General features: G+C 36.5%; 2 protein-coding genes across 4 annotated transcripts in view; one reads left to right on the plus strand and one right to left on the minus strand.

Moving 5' to 3' along the window:
• Window positions 1-965: 965 nt before the first annotated feature.
• Window positions 966-23,519, minus strand: Ccdc58 (Coiled-coil domain-containing 58). Its single transcript, XM_081732733.1, has 4 exons — window positions 23,393-23,519; window positions 20,650-20,775; window positions 18,009-18,155; window positions 966-7,249 (listed from the first exon to the last, which is right to left on the minus strand). The coding sequence occupies exons 1-4, from the start codon at window positions 23,474-23,476 to the stop codon at window positions 7,136-7,138; spliced, it is 471 nt and encodes a 156-aa protein (XP_081588859.1). The 5' UTR covers window positions 23,477-23,519; the 3' UTR covers window positions 966-7,135.
• The window catches only part of Kap-alpha1 (karyopherin alpha1), a 58,710-nt gene continuing 47,745 nt past the window's right edge, over window positions 13,814-24,778 (plus strand). The window contains exon 1 of one of the 3 annotated variants that reach the window (XM_081732723.1): window positions 13,814-13,970. In XM_081732723.1, the coding sequence (XP_081588849.1) occupies window positions 13,848-13,970 (123 nt within the window). In that variant the 5' untranslated portion in view covers window positions 13,814-13,847. Of the gene's footprint in view, window positions 13,971-23,442; window positions 23,578-23,640; window positions 23,750-24,778 lie in introns of those variants that run through there. The other 2 variants (XM_081732726.1, XM_081732730.1) reach the window with 2 other exon arrangements.

The following is a 24,778-nucleotide window of genomic DNA, read 5'->3' on the forward strand; positions in this document are numbered from 1 at the left end:
CTCTCAAGATGTTCTCTCTTTCTCATTTCTCCATGTAGATGGATGCTACGAAGAAAACCAATAGAGAAGTAATCTCTTCTTTCAGTTATGGTTGAGATTTTAAAGAACTTTCCAGCTTTCTGCAAGCATTTTTATTTGTTTAAATAAATATGTGTTATATAACACTTACTATGTGTAATTATGTATTTGTGGTTTGCTGATTCTCACAGTTATTATATATGGTTCATAACAAAATTTGTGGTGGTCCCGTTTGAAGTGCATGTGTCATTTGTCAATTATATGCGCACGTTTTATTTTCTTTTATATTTCACATATTCCTCTTTATTCAGTTTTTATCACGTTGACCTTTTTCTCTTTCTCTCTCTTTAAAACTAAGGATGTAAAATGGGAAGAGAAATGAGAAGAACCTCAATCTATTACTCCATCTTGTGAGAAATTTGTGGTTTGTAGTCACGTGGTCTATGCATTTCTTGCTTCAAACGAAGTGTGCAGGGGGACGAAGCCGAAGGTTATCCTGGCGTGATCAGTGCCACAAAGACGTTAGGTTGGTTGCCTATGTTGTTAGGTGTAGTTTCACAATGAACTTAAACTTTCATGTTGCAGGTTTTTTGCTTCGTATTGTACCTCGTTGGAATCTGTAGTCTCTAAGTTTTCCAAGGTGTATGAATTATGACTGTGATAATTAGGGGATCACCAGAGCCCCCAATATGAGAGTCTACGATTTTGTTAAAATCCGTGGCGGCTATCTAAAGGTTAAAAGCCACTTTAGACTAATAACTGGTGAGCTTGCAAGAACATAGAATGGATAGAAAAGCTTGGTAGCCAACGTAAATAATAAATAAATAAATAAATAAATAACTGTAAACAATCTGGGTTTGGAATTCGGACTTCTTATTAACAGTTAATTATACCATCGTTCATGAATAGCTTCCACTTACGATGGAAAAAGTATAAAACCATGGTAATTAAAAATGATAATCTATTCATAGTACATTAAGTATATTACACTTCAATACAAAATGTATTACAAAGTTAGATGTACCAACAGTCTCTGCTTTAGCAACAATGTTTATCTTCACAGTTTGTTACTTCTGATAAAGAGATGAAGACATTGAAAAATGCAGACGCATACATATGAATTCCACATGGAAGCTTTTCGATTGACGGCATCGTCCAACTACTTCATTTACCTTATATATATATATATAGTTGTAATAAAAATTCTGTTCCATCAATAAAATAATCTAATGCTCATTCATATAATTATTGTAAATATTGTAATGCTCTTAAAGGTACTTACAGCTCTATATTTAGAAAAAAAATCCTGCTGAAATTTTCCTGATTTCTACGAGCTGAATACCACTTTTGGAGCTAACAGTACAGTCTTGCTTTTGAACTTCTCATAACACCTCCTAATTCCCTCTGGGATTTACATTAAATTGAAACAACCATAATAGTACAGGAAATTTATCTATCTATTAAAATGCTACAATATTATCAACAGCGCCTGAGCTCCAATCTATAACTTTGTATTTCAAACCTTTGATTTACGGTTATTTGTGATTTCACGTTTAACGAAGACAAGTGTTTTATATATGTGTACTTAAATAAGTAACTTAAATATACCTTTTTCATAAAGTTTCTTGTTTAAATTATTGTTCAAAGCCTTTCTATTTTATAAAGCCTTTTCCAAAATCAATGCAAATGAATTGTGCTGCCATGTTTGGAGTTCTTTTAAACTATACATTTGTTGGCGTTTATATGTTTGTGGCCAATCCTTTCGACAATGAGATCTAGGAAACTACAGGCTCTAGGAAGATGACGTTTTCACTGATCGATTGCAAATTTTATGTAGATTGTCCAGTTCTAATTGAATATTTAAAAAACATGGCCATTATTTCTTTATTACATTTTTATGGGTACACTGAAAGTGTTAAAATTAGGAGAAAAAAAACAGCATCATATCCTACGCATTATACATTCCAACACCACATAATTGTATATGGGGGTTGCAAACCTCTCAGGCATTTGTTTTATGGCCAAATGATAATGAAAAACGAAGGATAACTATTTCTCCACTCTAAGTTGAATCTTCATTGTTTGGAGTGTTTTGTCCAATGACTACCACATATATCATTGACATTATAATTAATTGTGTATGTAATGTATTTGATTATTACATACTGCATGCAAGAAGAAAGAAAACACTGATCATACATGAATTAAGAACTCCAACCTGAAGTAGGCTCAAATCTTGCAAACGGTGCGAGATATTGAAAAAGTAATAGAAACAATCTCCCCTTTATGGTATCTTTTGCCAATTTTTATCAAGACGTCTTTCACTTGTGTCTGTAAAGGGACATGTACATATGTGAGGAATAACAAGGAGATTCATGCTTATATGTGAATGATGCGCTGTGTAGAGAGCGAAGGTTCAGCTAGTTCATATAAAAAATTACAGAATCTCTCCAAGTTTCTATCAACGAAGACTGACGTCGAGTGGTTGTAAACACGTAACAATAAAGATAACAGCATTTACTGGCGAAAAGAAGGTTTACTGAGCCTTAGAAAAATGAAATCTTTTTAAGTTTTACTTCCCACGGTTATGCCGGCTACGCTCAAGGAAACTGTGATGATGAGAAATGAATGAAATGGTGAAATCAAGAAAGTGGGAGAAAACGTGAGAGCCCCGAGAAAACTCAGGCATACGGTTTTTGCCCACTACAAAGTTCACTTGGCGCGAGCTAGGATCGAACCAAGAACCCCATGCACCCGAGATGAACGTTCTACCACTTACCCATCGCGGCCTCTACTACGCCTTAGAATTCAATAAATCTGATTTGTATCTTTTACGGGGTTATATCAAAGACTTATTATGCAACGTGATTTATCAGAAGCATACGTTGATATCGACTGTCATATGTCGGAGCTACGTGGCAAGAATTCCAACAGAGGATCAACGTGTGCTATGTTACCGCGGGTGCTCATATAAAGCAAGATTCTAGAACTTTCAATATCAATAAATTAATGGTTATTTCAATATTAATGTGCGAAATCCCGGAGGGAATTACGAATAAATTTGTACACGGATAATAATTCTATTTTGAATAACAGAAAAAATTGGTTCTGGGAAAGGCGTGGCCAACTTCTTTTTTTTTAATTATGCGTTATTATTCTATACTTCGTATATGGCGAAAATCTAAAGATAATTTAAAAATTTTTGTGTCTAATTATTTGGTATTTAGAAAATAACAAAGTATAATATTCGTCATTGCCAAGGAATGACAAATGAGCTCAGAGATACTGACTAGTTTACTCAGGAACATTTTGTACTTTACAGAGTTTGAAGAAACGACTGATGATCTATAGATGCGAACTGCTATTATTTTGAACCGATCTACGGAACTGAGTTCATAACTTTTGAAAGGAGAAAAGAATTGACAAAAATAAAAACTGTACATTTGCTCACTAGATGGTACAAGATTTCTTCCAAACACAATACACACGTGATACAATTGACTCGTAACAGGATAAAAAGAGTCAATGTCAGATTTCAGTCTTTAAGAACAGAAATTATTAACTTTTATCAAAATATTATTACTACAGGTTGATTAATTTGCAACAGAGGATTACGTGCCATATATTTTACTGCGTCTAAAATGTTCTGTACTGCTAGCTGTAAGGATCCGGCGCTGTCGGCTCAACTCAGAACGTGGATAAAATCAAAGGACGAAGAAAATGTCCTTATTCCATTGCCCGGATATTTATCCTGTTATGTAAAGCCGCTAGAAGTAATATAGGTTACACAAACGGAAGGCATTCTTAGAAAGAACCAGATAAACTTCCATGATGTTTTACCTCGCTGAGCCGAAACGGGAGAACACGGCTTCGTACGCGATTAGATCTGACGAATGATGAATCTAGTGAACCTGACACGATGTAACTGTTTCAAGAATCTCCTGTTGTCTTCCTTAGTGTTTTGGTTAACTGAAATACACTTGTTGCTTGTCAGAATATCATTTTGCACTTCGCGTATGATCAACTGACTACATAAACAAGAATTTCTTTGAAGAGTCATTCTAGTACAAAGGGATTTACATTGTCAAGCGTTATGTCCTCATTAATTTTCAGTTGAATAAACGCAAAGTGCAAGACATTTTTTTGAAAAGACAAGTATTACTTGGAGTACTGACGAATACACTACAGATTGTTTAAACAATATCTAATACATTTAATACTATGTGAAACTTGAGACGCAGTAAAATATAGGGTAAGTGACAGACCCTCTTATTTTTACAAATTATTACAAACATGCGTCAAATTATAACTGTTTATACATACAAGTTGATGAGTTCATCTTCGTGTGCGAACTTCAAATATTGATCCCTTACGAAAATGCTTCACTTACTATAACACTTACTTCTGCAGCCAGTTTCAATTATAATTCATTATTTTTAGAAAATTACTACACTCAGAAAAACATTCGCTAACCGCAATAAGGCAAGGCAATGACTGAAACAAAATCAATTCCATTGCATTTGCTGTGTTGAGCTTTATTAACATTTTTACATTTTTAACTAGTTCCAGTATGAATTAATTGGCTCCCAGATTTTTTATTGTTGAGGTAGCTCCCTGATATATCAACATTTCAAATGATAGCGCGATTTCCGTCGAAATAATCAAGCTTTAATACAATTTTCCCGTTCAGCCCAATGTTCTTACCAGCGATATATATATTACAGAATATATTGCAAAATAGGAATTACGTTTTATAGAACCGTTCACATCAAAGACTTTTTAATGGATCTTTGATGGAATATGTCTAGTATGAAACAGCTGTCGTAATTTGGACAACATGGATTTACAAATATGTATTATCGTCTACAAAAGTCACAATAAAATTAACTTTGTTTATGCTTTTTGAACGGTGTAGCTTATGTCCCTTTCGGCATCGAGGATATACGAGACGTATATTCTATATTTTGCAATATTGGCTACATGCACAAGTACTACCTGTTTTTGACAGATCTTCGTTTAGCCAAGTACAGACTTCACAGATGGCACTGCCAGTGCGAGATTTGGTGGAAAGTAATTTGGAGAACTTTTGAGCAGCAACATGCAGTGAATATGAACGAGATGCTCTTAGGAGGTGAGGGTGAATGGAGACTAATAAGGAACAAATCATTCACTGTTTACTTTTCGATTTCGATAAAGGCAGTACTGCGATGCAGTTCAAGATAGTATATTTCGTCACTGATTTCAAAATTTCACGGAAGGAGACAGAAATAGATTGGATGTCTATGATTTTCAAAGATGATCTGACCAAATCGTAAGAATTATTCAAAAGTAATCCGTAACGGAATTAGCGAACACCTAGATGCACGGAACAACTATCAAAAGATGACTCAAAGCACTAAGTGCCGCCACAAGGTTTGATCGTTGGGTTCCACATCTGCTCAATGCAAATCAAGGCTAGGGCGAGTCGCAACCTGTATTTAATTCCTTTCGTGCTATAAAAATGATAGAACTCTCACTACGCATTGTCAGAGACGATCAGATGTGGGTTATGTACTGCAAGCAAAGCGTTGCTAAACAAAGTGCACACCAGAGATGTATGATAGGACAGAAAAGAATAATTCACTGAGAGCTTCCTAAACAATTAATGCCACGTTCTATGTGAAAAGCTGGATAGACTGCCAACAGCATTGTGATCGAAGCGGCCACGTCTCTTCAATCACCAAGAAGTCATCATCTATCATGGTAATGTTGGACAGAATGCTGCTATTTTTGGGCCTTGCTTTTGCTCCATCCGTCCTATTGTCTAGATTTTGCCTCCTACAGACTATCATCTGTTTCGCACAATGCAGAACTCCTTTGCCCAGAAAATCTCTGATGATGTGCAAGCTATGAAAACTAGACTAAACCTAAGAACTTTTATCCACGTGGGATTCATTTCCTATCAGCAATAGGTCATAGATTGCAGTGGCACTTATCCAGTCCTAGGTATTTTTTTTTTTCGCACATTATTATCAAAAACGGGGAGATGCGCAGTCCTAGGTGACATTGCTTTCTCCTCATGTCTTATCATCAAAACGGGTAAAACTTTTGCATGTAATTCTCTGTACTTTCGAAAAAATTTATCTGAAATTTGACTACCCGTTTGAAAGCTACCGAAAAAACATAATTTATCAAATTTAAAATTACGAATAAACAAACACTAAAACGTGTGAACTAAGTGAATTAAAATACTAACATTTTTAACAACATATTTTGTATACGACACTTACATACAAACTTCTATTAATAGAACAAGCTGTAAAGCGTACACACCATTTTCTAAGGCTTCCCATAAATTAACCATATTCAGACCGAAGATTTTCGCAACATACGTTACTTCGAAAGACTGTCTAGCATTCACGTATATTTTCGATGATATAAATTTATATTCCACTCTTGTTTTGTATGGGCTAAGGAACTGATGATGGGATGACAGAAGACAAACGCATACAGTTCACAATCAAGCCTTCATTGCATGCCTAATGTTCTTTTCTATTTATTCATTTTAAAAACAAAGGAAAATAATTAGATATCAATTCCTTGTTTCTAAGGATTCTATCTCGTTCAACATTCGAATCAGTTTCTGATTGTGATTTCACAAATTGCTGGAAGATCATTCGGCGGAACGAGAACTTCAAGTTTTGCTAATATAAAATTTCAAAACAGTTCGTTTCTATATACAGCTCAAAACACGTCCTTTAAGTTCTTCCGATCATATTACTTATTCAAATTAGAGCACCTATGGCACAAATAAACTTAAGATTTCTCAATCTGTTTACACATTTTTTAGTAGTACAGGCCATATGCAATCAAGTCTTTTACAAACGCCTGAACATACATCAAATGTACACCCAGAACACAGTGTATTTTACATCCATTTGCCCACTCCATCATACAATCCCGACACCAGCAGCTATCTAACGCTATACAACTGATGCCGTGCCTGCGGTACACCCAATTCTCTTCTGAGCACCATACAACTGGTACCCGTGTGACTTGTAAACTACCAGTTTCTCCCAACTACTAGAACCGCCTTCTAATGTATACACAAATTCTTGTCCAAAACTAACAGTTCATGTTACACTCGTAGATCAGAAGGTTTATAAAACGGTCGACACCTTTCGTAGTAAATTTTTAAACTTCTCTCCTTCACCACTTCCTCTACATTAAGCTCCGCCTGCAGTAGCCGCAACTAAAAAGTACATCAATTAATCAATTAATTAATTAATCACATTATAAATATTTATTACTCATCTTTCGAATACATGAATGGCTAGCAATCTTCAGAAACGCTTTTGTATTCAGTTGCACGGCATAATCATAAGACAGGCAATTTGTCCCATTTTTGATCAAAATGTCACAGACTAATGGCACATGCACTAAGAATGCCCGTCATTTCGATCTATTAACTAGTTTTAGGGTTTTCAAATTATTGCGAAACGCAAATAATATGATTTCCTATACTATGGAGAAAATTAAAACTCAAAAACGTCTTTTTTAACATTAACATTATTATTATGATTATTATTTACAACAAAATTAAACACTTTGGACACAATGTTACAGAGGGTCCGACAAAAAAAAGGTGACACCACTGATTACTTCACATATCTTTTCTTTCTCAATTCAACAATAACTCAAAGCGTTTTGCTTACAGTAATTACAGTGCAGCCCACTTATAACGAATTTCAAAGGACCAACACAATGTCCTTTATATCCGAACTTCGTTATAAACTCTTGTATTTTTCCAAATTGATTTAGGATTTAGATTTCTGGGCTTTCGGCATCTAAGGTCATTTAGTCCTTCACGATTTGAGGGATGACGTTCCTCGGCGAGCATATAATCCGGGGAAAGGGAAGGAAGAAAAGATTGTGGAAGGAAGGAAGCGGCTTGGGACCTATAAGTTAGGTACCACCCCGGCATTTGCCTGGTGCGAATGAGGAAAACCTCATTCAGGGTGGCTGGCCCGAAAAAGCTTTTTACACTTTTTCGACCGAGTGACCCCACCGTGAATCGATCCGGGACCGCTCCCACCGAAGGCGACAGCGTTAGCGACTACACTACCCGGGGCCACAGGAAGAAACAAGGGATTAGATAACACGCAGATACATTTAAAGAAAGAATATACAGCACTTTGCATTGCATATGAAGATAATTTTATTAATTGGGTTGTTGTCTAGCCTATCGTACATATTGCAGTTCTTCCTACCTATTTAAACACGCCTGAAGAAGTCTAATTTTCTTGTGAACCGTGTCTGCTTCCGCTGTTTGTAGCACAGCCGCTTCCATTTCCTCAAATGCCCGAAATGCATTGTCCGGCATCGTGTTGCTGTGTTTGAAAAATGAAATGAAATCTCTGAGTTTTACGTCCCACGGTTATGCCGGTGATGATGAGTAATGAATGAAATGGTGGAATGAAGAAAGTGAGAGGAAACGGGAGAACCCCGAGAAAACCCACGCACACGGTGTTTGTCCACCACAAAGTTCACTTGGCGGGGGCTGGGATCGAACCTTACTGTGTTTGAGAAAACAGCGTTGCAAGTTTTCCAAACTTTGGATCGCTTCTTTGGAACTCACGAGTTGTTTCACATTTCCCACTTCTCCCTCATCATCGGACTCTGCTTCATCTTACCTTCGTAGCCTCCCTCACAATTTCCACTTTGTGAAAAGGAAATAACTTCTTTATTATTTACACTTTCTTTTTTTAAAATCGTTGGAGCATGTTGGGCGGGATTTCATACTTTTTTTAGCAATCTCATTTTTATTCAAATTTCCTTCTTCATCTTCCTTTATAATTTTCACTTCTGTCTGAAGAGATATGTCTTTCCTTTTGTTTGCCATCTTTTAATTTAGCGATGCACAAATATGAGTTTAAAAAAAAATCAACTTGCGGCGTATTCCTACCTCACAGCTATCAAAAAATACACTTCAATTTCTCTCCGCTTCTAACACAATGAGCTCCAGTGAGAACAGTTTATTTTTAAGTTAAAATTTTAACCTCAACCTTGAACTCTGGTGGACGCGCGTTGCCGGAAATATCTGCACCCCGCGGAATTTCTGCTGTCATCCGAGTGGGAGGGGGAGGAGTGAGTCATGATTGACTTACACAGCGACAACAGTTATGAAAACCAGTTTTACAGTACCTGAGTTATCCACGAGTAGAAGAAAAGAAAATATGATCCCGTTCTGAAAACTTCGCTATAAGCGGTCTTTACGGAAAATACTATTCGTAGTATACGGTGAGTTCTTCCATGTTTTAAATAGGCGGTGTAACAGGAATTTCATTTATATTCGTAATATCTAATATTTTGCTATTTCCGAGTTCCTAATAAGTGTGCTGCACTGTAGTTACGAAACGTATCGCACCTACCACTATTGAAAATTGCATGCTTTCAGATGTTTTTCTTGTGTGTGACACCTGCATTGACGACTATTGTAACACAAATGTTTATTTACCTTCTCTTTCTTTCTATTTTAAAATTCTGCAGAGGCAAGACTGTTGAGATTAACCGTGACATTCTCGAATCATTTTAGTCGCCATGAAGCGTTGGTCATCAACACTGAATATTCATTGTGGAGACGTACTTTTAGAAAAAAATGAGTCAGTGATTGAGAATCAGATGAATTTCTCTGGTGTCATTAAAATGAGATATATCCTAGAAGTTGCCAATATATGCCCGAAGTAGGAAGCTCTCCTGAGAGACATGAAATACCATCAAGTAGCACAAGCTACTGAAATAAAATGAACAATGGAGTTAGTTTTAAAATAGAAAGGCGTCGGTTTCTTTTCCTCCATGATTACCTAACTACGAGAAGTAGGAGGGGAGAAAAAGAACAGGTACCTAGTTTTCGATACCTGGGTAGTTTTATTAGCCATGACACGAAGTATGAATGTAAAATAAAAGTAAGGATAGGAATGGGAAAAGAAGCCTTTAGGAGAAAGGAAAGTATATTGTGTGGGACCCTGAATAAAGAGTTGAGAAAAAGACTCATAAAATGCTTCGTGTGGAGTGTTGTACTGTATGGGGCGGAAACGTAAACATTACGTAAAGGTGACGAAAATCGACTGGAAGCCTTCGAAATGTGGGTGTGGAGAAGAATGGTGTGAATTACCTGCGTCGAGCGAAAAACGAATGAGAGGGTGTTAGAAACGGTGGGGAGAAAAGAACAATTTTAGGTATTATTAACAACAGAAAGAGAAACTGGTTGGGACATTGTCTAAGAAGAAACTGTGTCATGAGGGAGTGCTAGATGGTATGGTAACGGGAAAGAGAAGGAGGGGGCGTAGGAAACTACAATTACTGGACGATATGAAAACAGAGAAATTGTACGTGAAGACAAAGAGGTTAGCGGGAGACCATGGAGCATGGAAGCTTCTCAGTTTCGGCAAATGTCCTGCCAATAAGAGATGGTGATGATGATGATGATTACCTAAAACTTGTAACACAAATATTCCAACTTTCAGTTTCTCTTTTTCAAATATGTTTAGCAGTGTTTGCCAAAGAAAAGAGACAGAAAATGCAATGGAGCCTGAGCACCAATGAGTGCTTGAGTTACAGAGCACGTATGTAGTCGGCGCTTATGCATATAAGTGCTCTCCAAAAGGATTAACAAAGTTTCCGTAGACTAAGGTAGATGGGTGATTATACCATAATTGGTGAGATGAGAATGTGGGAGAAGAGAACTCCGACAAAATCTAAGGACAGATGTTGGGTGATATCAATAAAAATAAGTAACTACTCCTGAGAAGTCCTGCTCGAGAATCGGAGTAACTACACCTGGAGTAATCTCCTCCCTCAATTTCGTATCAATAAAACAAGCCACTACTCAGGTCTAGTCTGCTCCAGATTTATGAACGTTTACTCGCGCTTCCTCTGCACGTAGCACTGAGTCGTATCAATAAAAGAAGTGATTACTCATTTCTCCCATTCATCGCGCAGTCATTTCGTTGTTTTTAACCTATGGCGTGTATCTTAAAAGCCATGGAACGGGCAGGTAGCAACGACAGTTTCAATCAAAGTGCATTTGTGGATATTGTAAAAGAGTTTCCAGTGATACTTTCAAAGTCACAGCTACCAGAAAGTAAACGAAGGAAAGCCGAAACTTTGAAGGTAATTACAGTGAAATGCAACGAAATATCAAATACATCTACGACTGAGACACAAATTCAAAAGAGAATCTTTAATATTCGAGCGAGAATAAAACAAAAATAAAAAAGAAGAAAAAATTAAAAAAAAAAACGGGAAAGAAGAAAGTAATACTGAAACCATGGGAATGAACCTATTTGAGCTGATGGATGTTGATTCGAATCCAGCAATATCAAGATTAACACGACAAGCGCATATCACGTGTTGTCCAAGGTCTTTGTAGATTGTTTGGCTTTAAGAACGAAACCAGACACTTGCCTCCTTTGTTTTCTTTTTGAAAAAGTCCAGCCATTCACGTCCATTTGATTGCGTTTTCCGCACCATACGTGTCCCCTTTCGCCTTGACATAAACAAAATACATTCTCATGTATACACCCTTTCTATCAACGTTGAGTTGAGTTGATTATTAGTTTAACATCCTTTTCAGTAGCGTGCCTATATGAGACAGAACCCACTGATTGACGTGGAATCCGAACCACATGATCTCCTGCCGGGAATCGAACGCGGGTCTCCTATGCCAAAGGCATATACGCTAACCGCTTAGCCACGAAACAGCTCTTCCTATTAACGTATTACTCTCCAAAATACCAGGTTTCTTTAATGCCACTTGTGTATAGTCAAGGGCTCCGATAGCACCCGGAAATGTATATTGTTCTTGCCACTCTGCCGTTGCTGTTTGCATATTACGCACACTTCCGGAAACAATCCATTTTTAGGTAGTCATAGGCACAGTACTTTGAGCCACACCAGAATCCTCTGACATTCCGACCTGGAATCCCGGATCACTCACGTAACGCAAGAAAACCAATTCCACCGATTTCTCTGTATTTTTTTTTGGGGGGGGGGGGGATTCAGATGCAGAAGGTATATATATATCAGGATTTTTAGAAATTGCACTCTAATTATGTCAAATATTGTATATTCATAAATAAAATACAATAGGGGCCCACATGAGCTTTGGGGGCCCGGGCCCCCTGGTTCCCACAGGATCGGCGCCCTTGAAGAAAACCCGCATCTTTTCATCATTACGTAGTCCACCACCCCGAATTTCGGTTGATTCTCCGTAAAAGATGTTGAGCTAACTACTCTACATTTTCTTTCATAAACTTATAATGCTTTTTGTAATCTTCATTTCCAACATTTCTATGCAATTTATAAGTTTTTCTACGTAGTAAAACAACCATATACTCTGCCATATTTCGCACGGAGTCACCTTTTTAGCTTGCTCCACAAATTTGGAGAAGTTACTAGCATCACAGAGGAGTCTTTGATTTTTATTGATATCAAACGCGGAGTAGTTATTCGGCTCGAGAATAGAGGTGTGGTTACTCTAGAGGGGCGGGGCTTCTTCGAGGTCAGCCGAGACGACTAGTGCTCAGTTCTCTTTTTATTGATACCAATGCGAGTAACTACTTCAAAATTGGGCGTAATGAGTAACTTCTCCGTTTTATTGATATCACCCGTTGTCTGCTACACACTCACATGGCACGGGATCGAACCAGGATCCCTTTGCATTAGAAATGAATGCTCTACTTTTCGTAGATGACTCAAAATGAAATATTGTTTTGCACTTTGCTGAAAGACTAATTGTACGGTAAAACTATTGAAATGAAAAATGAAACCTTGGACTTAAAAGTTTCGTGCAGTAGAAAGTCTTTGCTTCGAAATCTGAAATCTCTTAAGTTTTATGTCGCACAGTTATGCCGGCTAGGCTAAAGGAGACTGTGATAAGAAAGGAATGAAATGGTGGAATGAAGAAAGTAGGAGGAAACCGGAGAACTTCGAAAAAATCCACGCACACGATCTTTGTCCACCGCAAAGCTCACTTGCTGCGAACTGGGATCGAACCGAGAACCCCACGCACCAGGGGTGAAAGCTCTACCACTGAGCTACCGCGGCCTTAATTAATAAATACCCTATCTAAGTGAATATACGCTTTATGAATTAATGCTTTCGACACTATATTTTGCTGCAGATTAGAAAACGTATAAATTAAATGAAACAAACACTCACCATTATGTTTACATGGCACATTCTGGGTTCGAACACCCATCACTCAAATACTTTGGCTTTCTGCGTTTTCTTTATTTTTTTATTTATTTATCTTCGTCGCTTGACGAATTCAAGTAGAATGGATACTACGACCTCTTGTAAGCGTGGTCTACGGTTTCATTCTCACTGCGAGTACAACCTTCATTAATACCCACGATGTAAAATGAAATATATACCATAGTACGAATGAATAATACAATTATTGTGCTCCAAAATATTACAAATAAATTTCCGAAATCTTTAACTTTTTAATAGCAATTATCTACTGAAGAGACTATATTGTTTATTGTTAGTTTTAATATATATATATATTCAATATAAAACAATGTAATTTTATATTGTTTTACATTTGTTTGATAACGAAACATTACCAACAATAGAATGCTGTTTAAAATGTTTTAATAAAATCTAACAATTACCAGCAACTGAATAAATATTTTCACATAAAACATAACAATATATTATTTACTTTAACAATTTACGAACAATGGAACATATGAATGCATATTTTTACGATTCTAATTTAAATAAAAAAAATAACAATCTAGTTTACACTGTTATTGCTAAGAAACCAACGTTTTTGATGGGATATGGGCGATATTTCGTTAGAACCGTTTCATTGCAAATTTCCTTCCACGTCACAGTACAGAGAACTTGTTAGGATGATCAACCAAACAGCTGAGAAGACGATGAGGGACGACGCAAATTCTTTGGTAATTATTTTATTTGTCTGTCCTATATAACAGGGTAGAGTAGCTAGATGGTGACCATTCTGTCAAGTATATCTGAGTTTTGCTCTCTTTTTTAATTCATTTTTCATTTCTAAACAATTTTTACTTTAGAACATTTCTTGTTTGTGGCATTTTTTTTGGAAGGGGGCAGAATTCTTTGCTTAAAATTAGTACTTTCTTCTCATATTTTCTGTGATTTTGATGGTTTACGCTAGGTTAAGTTAGGTTAGTACTTAGTAATTACCCTTACGTAACATCAACTCATTTCTCCTGTAAACACGGTGTTTTTATCTGATTTTGGCCTCCAGACTTTTTTTTTTTTTTTTTTTTTTTTTTTTTTGCTAAATATAGCCTAATTTTGGTTAGGATATGGGATTTAGATTTCTGAGCTTTCAGCATCTATGGCCATTAGCCCGTCACGTTTTGAGGGATGACGTCCTTCGGCGAGCACACTATCCGGGGAAAGGGAAGGAAGGAAGCGGCCTGGGATCTGTATGTTAGGTACCACCCCGGCATTTGCCTAGTGTGAATGAAGAGAAGAGTGTTAGCGACTACACCACGCGGGGCCACTAATTTTGGTTAATTTACGTTACTTTCAGTTAGGATAGGTTACATTAGGTGCTTATGGGCAGTTTAACTTTGTACTTTTTTCTAAAAATTGATACTTTTTTGTTAATGTAGCTTAATTTTGGTTAGTTTATGTTCAATTAGGCTGGGTTACGTCAGGTGTCACGGAAAGTTTAATTTTGTACTTGTCTTCACGGTTTGTATAGATCGGCAACGGCTTCTGTTTATTACCTACTTTAGGCTTCCCTCCCCCTCCAAAAACATTTCGTGTTCCTTCATTATACACACTGCATTTCTATTTTATTCACTTCACAGATAACTCATATATTAATTACCCTTCCATAACAACTGATTTCTTCTGTAAACATTTTTTTTAACCTAGTTTTGGCCTCCCGAATACAGAATTATCCCTTGTTGATTAACAATATTCTTCTGGATAGTACAAGATTCAACCTACACGCAAAGCAACGTATCAACCTTTTTGAGTTGAACCAAATCTTTCTGAACTCAGAACGGTTAAACCACAGCAGGAATATGCTATTTCCGCTATTTCCTAATTTTATTATCTAATACAAGGCTCTCGAAGTCTTACTTAGAAATGAGGTACTTAACTGACTGGAATCAGGGGTGTCCATAGGCGGATTATCTGACGCAGGTCATTACTTCGGGGGATATAATTCTTCATTGAACAATTAAATTGCAGAACGGTAAATTTGAGGGGAAGAAAAGTATATTTGAGAGGAGGGGGCAGAATAATAAACTTGGGGGAAGGGAAGACTGGTAAATTTTGGAGAATTGCGCCAAAGCTCTTGGGGAATGGGCATCCCTGAATAGAGCTTAGCGAGGGTATGATACGGAATCTACTGTTCAAACTGGGCTCTGAGCCAGGACTCCGATTTTTATCCGAGTGCTTCCACTAGTGAACAATGGAGATGATTGCTTGTAGTGCCCCAGCTGTTACACTAGTTTATTTTGTTTACTGCATAATATTCCTTACTCTAACTATACATCGATTATTTACATTGAGTCTAAATTATTAGTAAGCCACGATGATAATGAATAATATATTGTGTTGCGAACGGTTCTAGACCTAACAAGAGACCAGACCTATTCGAATATATTATATAAATCTTTGACGGTTATGCTACATGAGCTGACACATTATTACATACTCTATAAGCATCAATAACTTACGTTTGAACATGGTTAAAAAAATTAACTAGACTGTACAAAACCTTGACAAATCTAAAACATTGTGTTGCAACGTACACTAACTCTGTAAGATAAACGTAATGTGCTTGCAAACTAACAATAATCCCCGACAAACCTAATTGGACATTGCTCGAGCAGACGGTTCAACCAAATTTTGACAGATTTCTTACATTTTCAGGTTAGGGTTAGAGCTTTCGGGTTGGTTTACCATTCAAAATTCATTTCAATGTGCTGTGCACTGACAACATTAGATACTTATATTCACAATCTCATTCCTTCACGAAAAATGTTTCATATTGCATTTTACTTATACATTTTTTATTTGGTAGAACCGTCTGTTCGAGTAATCCCTTTCCTTCAAGGCACCAAATATGTCTTTATGTCATGACTACTAATCTACACCGAAAAGGTATTAGATCGATTGGTGCGAATGAAAGGTTCACCCCAGCTGCGTCAATTCCAAAACTAGAAACTACAATACCCGGTTTATTAAAATAGTAGCTGTCTCCTTCCATAGACTTTCATCATTGCAACGATTGGTGTCCATGCCCAAAGAAGTCTAAGGTCCCACCGCCCGATTCTCAGGGAAGGTCTTCCCTCCCAAGAAGTGAGAGATGCCGGAAAAGGTATCAGGGGAATACGGTGGGTGAGGAAGAATTTTACACTGCAACTCATTGAGAGCCTGAACCATGGGCAAGCAGTGTCGTGTTAACATGAGAACCATTGTTGCATGCTTACAACAAGAATGAAGTTGAGTACTATAACGATATGCACTGATGGCTTCACTTCATCTGAGAAAGACATGATAGATCATTCGCACCATGGGCCAACAATATCTGTAGGTGCAGAGATGGTTAAAAAACCACCCTAGACGTTCATCACGACCCAACGATTATCCCGACCGATTACAGCTGTCATAGCAAAACTATTTGTCATCAGAAGTGGAAATCCATGTAGGAGATTTTCTCGGTTATTCCTTCATGACATATTTCAGTTTAAATTTCCACATCATTTCCTTTAGGCTAAGGGAGACGATGATTATGGCAAGTGAAACATGATGGAAATGGGAATACCTCGAGAAAACTCTCGGACACGATGCTGTCCCCCACAAACTTACCTGGCCGAGAATCGAATCAGGGGCCCCAAGCACCAGAGGTAAGCGCTTTACCACTGAGCCTCCTTACTTCTTTACAATTAGAGAACTGTACGTTGGCCGGTCCAACTTTTATCATCTTGCCGTTTGCACGAAGCCCCGAACGAACGCCGTATGGTTTGTATCTAATTCATTTGCAATGGCATAAACACTTTTCTTGCGATACGCTTCCATCTCATCCGAATATGATGTTGGTCGGTGCCAACCAAGCTCATTTTGCAATGCTGTCACCGGAACGAAATTTGACAATCCAACGCGAATGGTCCGAACATTCGCTCTTCCTGGCCCAGATCCAATGTTATCGCTCGCTGTGCATAATGTTACAGTTGAATTGTACCAAAAAAAAAAAAAAAAAAAAAATCGGAATGATGGCGCCTCCTGACTGTCTGCTTGACAGGTACAGAGAGCTTATGATTGGTCCAACCCTGTGAGGTGTTGTTGAGGTGAGTTTTCTATCGCACGTCAAAACGGATATTTCACTTTTGTGTGAACTGTAGCAGTTGATCTTAATGTTAAGGAGAGCTCAGGAGATGTATAACAAAGTCATGCTATACATTATCTGGGAGAAAAAGGTGCTACGTGAAATGAATAATATTTGTATGTACCGGTATTATAATAAACGGATACTTATGAAAAAATCAAGTGACCCACCATTATAGTCTTTAGGCTAAGGGACATGAGCATTAAGTGAATGAAAGAATTGGTGGCATGAGAAAGTGGGAGGAGCACCCAGAGAAAATCCACGAACACGATGTTGTCCACCACAAACTTACTGGCCGGGGATCGAATGAGGGACCCAACGCACCAGAGGTAAGAGCTCTACCACTGAGCCACCGTACCCCTCATGGATACTTGTGAATTAAGAAATCTCCTCTATTTCAAATTTTTCATATGAATGACGTTTCTTATTTAACACGAATATGGTCCTTAGATAATATACAAGTTATGCATCTCATTTGCTTAATTTATGTAACGCTGAGTTTTATCAACGTGGGATCCATAGTCTTCCTGGGCATTGGAGACAGGTTACTATTTGTAGAGCAAACTTCTATGAAAATAATGAAACAAAAAATAGTCTAATGATATACCTTGGTCTGTTCCTTTGTAAGCGTCTTCAAAATCTGGATATCATCCATATTTTTCGCTCTTTGGTCCTTCAAGCGACGGACTTTATCTGCAGCCACAGATATGCACCTCTTTATAGACGATTCCCTCTTCTCGTAGTTATTTTGCAACTGATCAACAAAATTAAATCAACAAGTTCGTTAGATGTATAAGATTTGCAAAAAATAATTAAAACAGTAATATAAATTAGGCTTCATTGAGAAATTACCTCAATTACCTGCGGATATTTAAATAGATACATACTTCTACTCTGCAAGATATTTTGAGAGAGGAAATATATTTGCTACTTGCTTCTTCAAATACACATATATTTGACAAAGAAGCAAAATGAAAACTAATAACTTTATATATATATATAGGCATTATCTTATCTTCAAGCAGGTCTGCATTTTCTCCGAACCTCATTCATGCCCAAACCCACGTTACACTATGGCCCTTAGTCTGATTAGTACTAACAATACTGTTGAGATAGGAAGAAATTGAAGTTAATTCAACAATACTGGTATTCATGTTACAACATGGTTGTAAATTTAATGTGGATAATTAAAAAAAAAAAAAAAAATGGTAAGTATTGCTCTTCAAGCTCAGCAAATTTTTCAGATAACATTGCGGAAATTTATTGTTGTTCTAGTAGCTGGCCCTGATCAAAAAATGTTCTTGCACCCTTTTGGATTACGGCCTACTACATTATTAATCATAATTTAAAAAATAACTTCACACAATTATGCCTTTTTAAAAAATTAATTTTGCTTCAAAAAACTGGGTCTGGCCACTGAAAGAAAAAAATAGCTACAACCCTTTGGGCACGGGACTTCCGGTATGATTATCCTTGATCTTAGCACTCGTATATCTCTTACGTAAAGAACCTACAGAGGAATCTTTGTCAGGTTTTTCAAGAAATGAAGAGAGAAAGCAACTATCTACAAGCCCTCTCCACTGTTCTAGTGACTAGCGCGGGACTTTGTCCACGGAATCCCAGGTTGGGCTCGCGGTAAAAGAGCATTAAATGAATTCCCCGTTACACTGTAGGTCCAAGTCTCGTATTCCCTTATGTTGAAAAGGGAGGCTGAATTTCAACGACAAACACACAGATTGCCGTCCACCGTGTAAGCAATTTTACACCTGCTGGGATTTCATCTTCATATTTCTCTAAGGTATGCTATGCCACTAGGCTTTACAACTGGTACAAGGCGTCTCAAGAAAGTAAGAACAGTTTTGAAAATAAATAAACAAATATACCGGTATCTATCTATCTATCTATCTATATATATATATATATATATATATATATATATATATATATATATATATATATATATATATATATATTACAACATGTTTGTTGAAGCCAAATTTATTTTTACATGGAAGATCACACCTTAAACTATTTTTTGGCATAATTTCTACCAAAGTTGAAACCCTTCTCGGCAGGTGACCAAGTTATCCAAATCTTTCTCAAAGAAACATCCCGGCAGTGAAGACCACCATAATTCCACAGCGTTTTTTTGTGTCGTCGTCAGTTTCAAAGCGCTTACTGCCTCATCCAGTTTTGCACCTTTTCCTCACTCATTGCATTTTCACCATCTCTATAATTTGACGACAAATTTCGGCCGGTTTAACGTTTCTTGCCTTCGAAAACGGATAACATAACGAATCTCACAGTCGACGGGTTCAGCAATTGTTTAAACATTGTAAACGATCACAGGACAGTACAAACGCGACAACTCAACCGTACTGGTGTCAGTGCAGAGGCAATGAACTATGAAACTAAGCGCGCATGCGCGGAGCGCCGATACTATCGCTGTAGTGGTGTTCAAACGAAACAGTGCGTATTTGCCGGATACTGCCGGAATGTTTCGTTAAGGAAGTTTTGGGCAAGTTGGTCACCCGCTTTTATAAATTTTTGAACATTGGTGGAAAGAAAGTCGAAAAATAGCTTAAGATGTGCTCTTTCATGTAAAATCAATTTACCTTCAACAAACCTGTTTTAATATTTATTTATTTTTTAAGTACCTTCCAAACACGCCTTGTAGAATGCTTTCAATATTCTGCAAACACACCCAAAATTCTGGTTCAGTCCTCATTTAGTAGGCCACTTTTTAAATAGCTTCTCATTACCGAATTTTGTTTTGTTCCGTTTATATTAAATATGTATTTAAATGCCCCGATAATCCAGAGGTTGGATCTTTTTCATCCTTTACATTTACTGTAAACTTGATTGATGATACGTTTCCTTTTGTGGTCCCTACATATGTTTCCTCAAAAGAACATGAAACTTGATTGGTTTGTAAAATTGTCTGGAAATTAACATTTATGTTCCGTTAAGTGTTTTTCTAAGATTTCCCCCGGCTTTAGGGCCTATTTAAACCAAATATTTTGAACGTCTTTTTCAGGTTATTGTTCACAAAATGAAATTTCGGGAAGTTAATTCAATTGACATTTATGTATAGTTATAGTAACGACAAATGATGCATCAGTGTCACAAAATACTTTTACTGAAAGATTTCAGAAAAGGTATGAAAAAAAAAAAAAAAAAAGATTTCGTGTTACTTCTACCTTAAAATAAACAACAAAAAGTGTACAATTAACAGAAGATGATATTACCTGATCGTAGAGATCTTTACAAGTCGCTGAGGCATTGACTTGAGATTTAAAAGAATCTGTTGGTATTGATGTATTCAACACATAAACTATTTTATCATCCAAAATCCTCATCTTCTTAAGAGTTTCCTGGAAACAATAAATTAAATTAAGAATCTAACTTTACTTTGAACACTGAACACATTCTTACAGTTTAAGACAAAAACAAAGTTTAATCAAAATAATTCACACCCCACATCACACTTGGATTTATTTTAATTCAAAATTTATCGCCAAAACTCGTATAATTGCTCTTTCAAACACCGGGTAGCTCGAAAAATTCTACACCAGTTGTTAGATGATTACAGTAATTCGGTATTTTGTATTTAAAAAAAAAAAGAAAAAAAGCGACCTCTGTATAATTGCCTATCTGGGCGAGCAAGATGCAATAGGTGCATATTCCGGGTTATGAGGGTAGGGATATGTAAGGATGGCCTTCTTGGGAATGTTTCTTCAATGTTTCTCGATTTTCAGCTTTCTCTTTTAACTCTCAATTTTTTCTTCTATTTTTTAAATCATCGTTCATTTGTGATCTTCCTATTTCCAAATAATTGATAATTGCTTCTCAGGAATTCCATATATCTGTAACTTTTTTTTTTAATTATATATTTTTAAAAACTTATTTCTGAACAAAACCTTTGTCATGAGAACTGTTACCATAACAACTGGATTACAACGTATAAACAAAACATTTACCTTAGCGGTAGCAACATAAAACATTTTTTTAAATCAAGATTATTCATGGCATTTTTATATTTCTTATTCTTGTTCTAACTCTAGATATTGCTTTTTTTTGCCCAATCTATTAAATGAAAAGTAATAAGTTATTGATGTTGTTTCAACGGTATTCTATACTTAACACTATATAGTTTTAGACAAGAATCGCTGCAGAAGGTCGCTTGGTCCTGTAATCCAACATCTTTGAAGAAATGATTCATCTGTGCACTTGACAACCACTGACGTTAAAAGGTCTCGCCCTTCATTAGCTTTGGACTGCATAAAAACACAAAAACTCGAACGTTATTGAAGTAATTCCAGGTTAGAATTCTGAACATCTGCCTGCCTAGAAGAAGCCTCTTCTTTAACCTGACCATACGTGAACCCTTTCCGCTGTTAGGTGCACGCCTTTTTGCACTGTGTCCCGGGTGCGATTCCCACTTGAAATTTCAACTCAGTACAGTGGTTTGAATTCTACTTACACTATTGGCAATTATTACATATTAAAATAACGTATATCAAGAATAGACCCTGTATGTGTCACTCTAGTTCCTTAAGTTGTAATGGCAAACGTCACTGATGAATCCACTTCAGTGTTGAATGTTATGTATAAAGAATATTTTTTAAGGAGCTTATGTATGTAGGTGAGAACATCTAAGTCATTTGTGAACATAAACTCTTTGGGTAAAAGGGTCTACTTTAACCCTGTAGCCGTTTCAAGCAACCTCGTTCCTTTATCAGGCTTCCATCTCTTTACGACCAATAGAAAGGGTAAACGTGGTGAGGATGTGGCAATCTACTTACGAGACAACTTCGTTGACGATATTGCAAAACATTTACACAATAACCAGCACTCCATAATAATGGGTGATACCAATTGGGATCTTTTAACTACGAACGATAAACTCTTGCAATATAGGAATATGATCTCGGCCTTAACTTTGCTCTCTGTCCTCTTGGTCAAATTACTCATATAAGGAATTCAGAATCATGGATTTTTCTGATATTCGTATCTTTAAAAAAATAGGCAATTAGCCATGGTCAAATCCACACACCTGGCATCTTCTATCATATGTTATACAAGAGTATATCTTACGAACTTCGTATTCCGCAATATAAATCTAAACTCACCTCATACAGAGACTTTAGGTACATGATTGTAGATCTCAACACCGGCGCTTTTGAGATCCAGTGAGAATATATATATAAAAGCACAACATACGCTCTAGCTGCGCATAAGTAGGACTGCTTTAAAAGGGTACAGTAGAATAGTGTTGAGTGGAGTACGGTACGGCAGGACTGGGTTAGTTTAGGGATAGAGAAGTTTGAACCCATTTTGTTAAAATTAATAGAATGTGATTTCTCGTCTCTGCATACGGATACCAATTGGAGAGGGCATTATTAATCCCAAAAAAAAGTTTTAATGGGTATGACGAGCATATTATTTATGGTATATAAATTCGGAATCATATTATAAATCTGTACCATACACAGCGGGTGGACAGGCGCTTAGAAGGTGCGTGTCAAGAAGGCATAGAAAATAATTAATGAAAGTATTGTATAATTTCTGACCTATTTCTGGTGTTGCCCATCAACTTTATCTGTTCCAACTGAGGTGTCGCCATGCGAAAACAGATGATGAATGTAAAAGTCATGAAGATATTAATTGCACGAATTGTTTCACTTTTATACACATTTGTTCACGTATTCTTAATTTGTAAGTTTTCCAATATATCTTTTATTATTCATATGATTTAATGTTGGTCATCGTGGACTATGTCCTCTGAAAATGCACACACTAACCATAAGTAAAAAAGTAGAGTCACGTTTGTACCCTTGTATCCCGGTATGAAATTAAACATTAATATTTTAAATTTTATGACACGAAATGTAGCATTATTTACATTTAATTTGACTAATGAGATAATCGTTTACACGAATAATTGTTTCACCTTCTTATATAACATAATCTGTAGAAAATTTAAGTTACCTGAAACTCGAGAAAATCGTCACATTCCATGTTTACGGGCGCAGACATTATTGTAAACTCGGCCCCAATCTCCACTCCCAGCATTCCGTGTGTTGGAAACGAGAGTCCTTGGAATTGAAAGTTCTGAGCTGAGAAGTTTCTATGAGATCATTTCTGTGAGTTAAACGGCAAAAGAGTATTTAAAGGTAGGAAAATTGTTTTCTTATAATACATAAATTGTAAGAAGACAAAATACAGAAATGCATTGTTTTCTATTTTTGTTCTAGATTAAGTTTTGAATATGTAATAGAATCACGCATCAATGGCGAAAGCCGACGGAATCGACACTTGATATTTTTTCGTGCATGTGTTAGCCTAGTAAGTGACAGCAAAATTATTTAGGCCTTGGTCATTTATCTTTCAGCTAGTACTGTCTTTCTAAGACGTTACAAGTAATAATAGTGCTTTTTAACACTATGAATGTTCTCGAAATGTCTATTGTTTTATTTGGAATATCTTAGTGTATGAATGCCAAAAAATCCTACACACGCAATTTACGTATCATTGCTTTGCCTTTGGGAAATGTTGAGGTACCATGTCAATTTAAAAGAAAGTATTAACCGCGATGCTATTCAATAGTAATTCTATATAATCGAAAGCAATACCAACTGTATTTTGTTGATGAAAAACAAATTCTAAATAGAATTAAAATATTTACTTGATGAATTGCGCAAGAATTAACTATTTGCTGTAGGTAATCAGATCAATCTACAAGATATACATTTATTTACGAAATAAGATAATGTGTTTTTCCTCAGTATAGGAAGGAAGGCAAATAAGACAGTTCTAATTACATTATTGACATTACCACATAAAAAAGTGGTATACGACGACAAGACAGGTACAAAGTTCTTTTGAAAATACTTACGAAATATTGCACTTCAATATAACTTCATTTTGTGTGTACTTAGGCCTATGTTTAGGAGAAGGGGTCCAGCTCTTTTCTCTAGTTTAGGTTACGTTAGGTTAGTTTATGTTATATTAGTGTAGGAGTCCTGCATAATTTTCCAAAAAAAAATCATAGAATTTCGCTTATTTCTACTAATATTACGTTAGGTTAGGTTAGATTTATGTTATGTTACGTCTAAATACTTGCATCACTCATTTCTTCTGTAAATTTTGTTTTTTTACGTGCTTCTGGACCCCTTGTACTAAACATACCCCTGTAATTATTCCACCCAAAAGAAAAAGCATTAGTTAGATGATTCTTGTTGGTCCCTCACCTCTGATAATAGGATTCCCAAGTTCGATCTCAGACCATCTGAGCTTGTGGTAATCGGCATCTTGTCAATGGGTTTTGTTGGGGTGTGTTTCCTTCGATATTATCATTCACTTTTAGGTGCTGTC

The sequence above is a fragment of the Thermobia domestica genome, chromosome 1 (genome assembly GCF_964235325.1).
Source record: "Thermobia domestica chromosome 1, izTheDome1.hap1.1, whole genome shotgun sequence".
Taxonomy (NCBI): Eukaryota; Metazoa; Arthropoda; class Insecta; order Zygentoma; family Lepismatidae; genus Thermobia; species Thermobia domestica.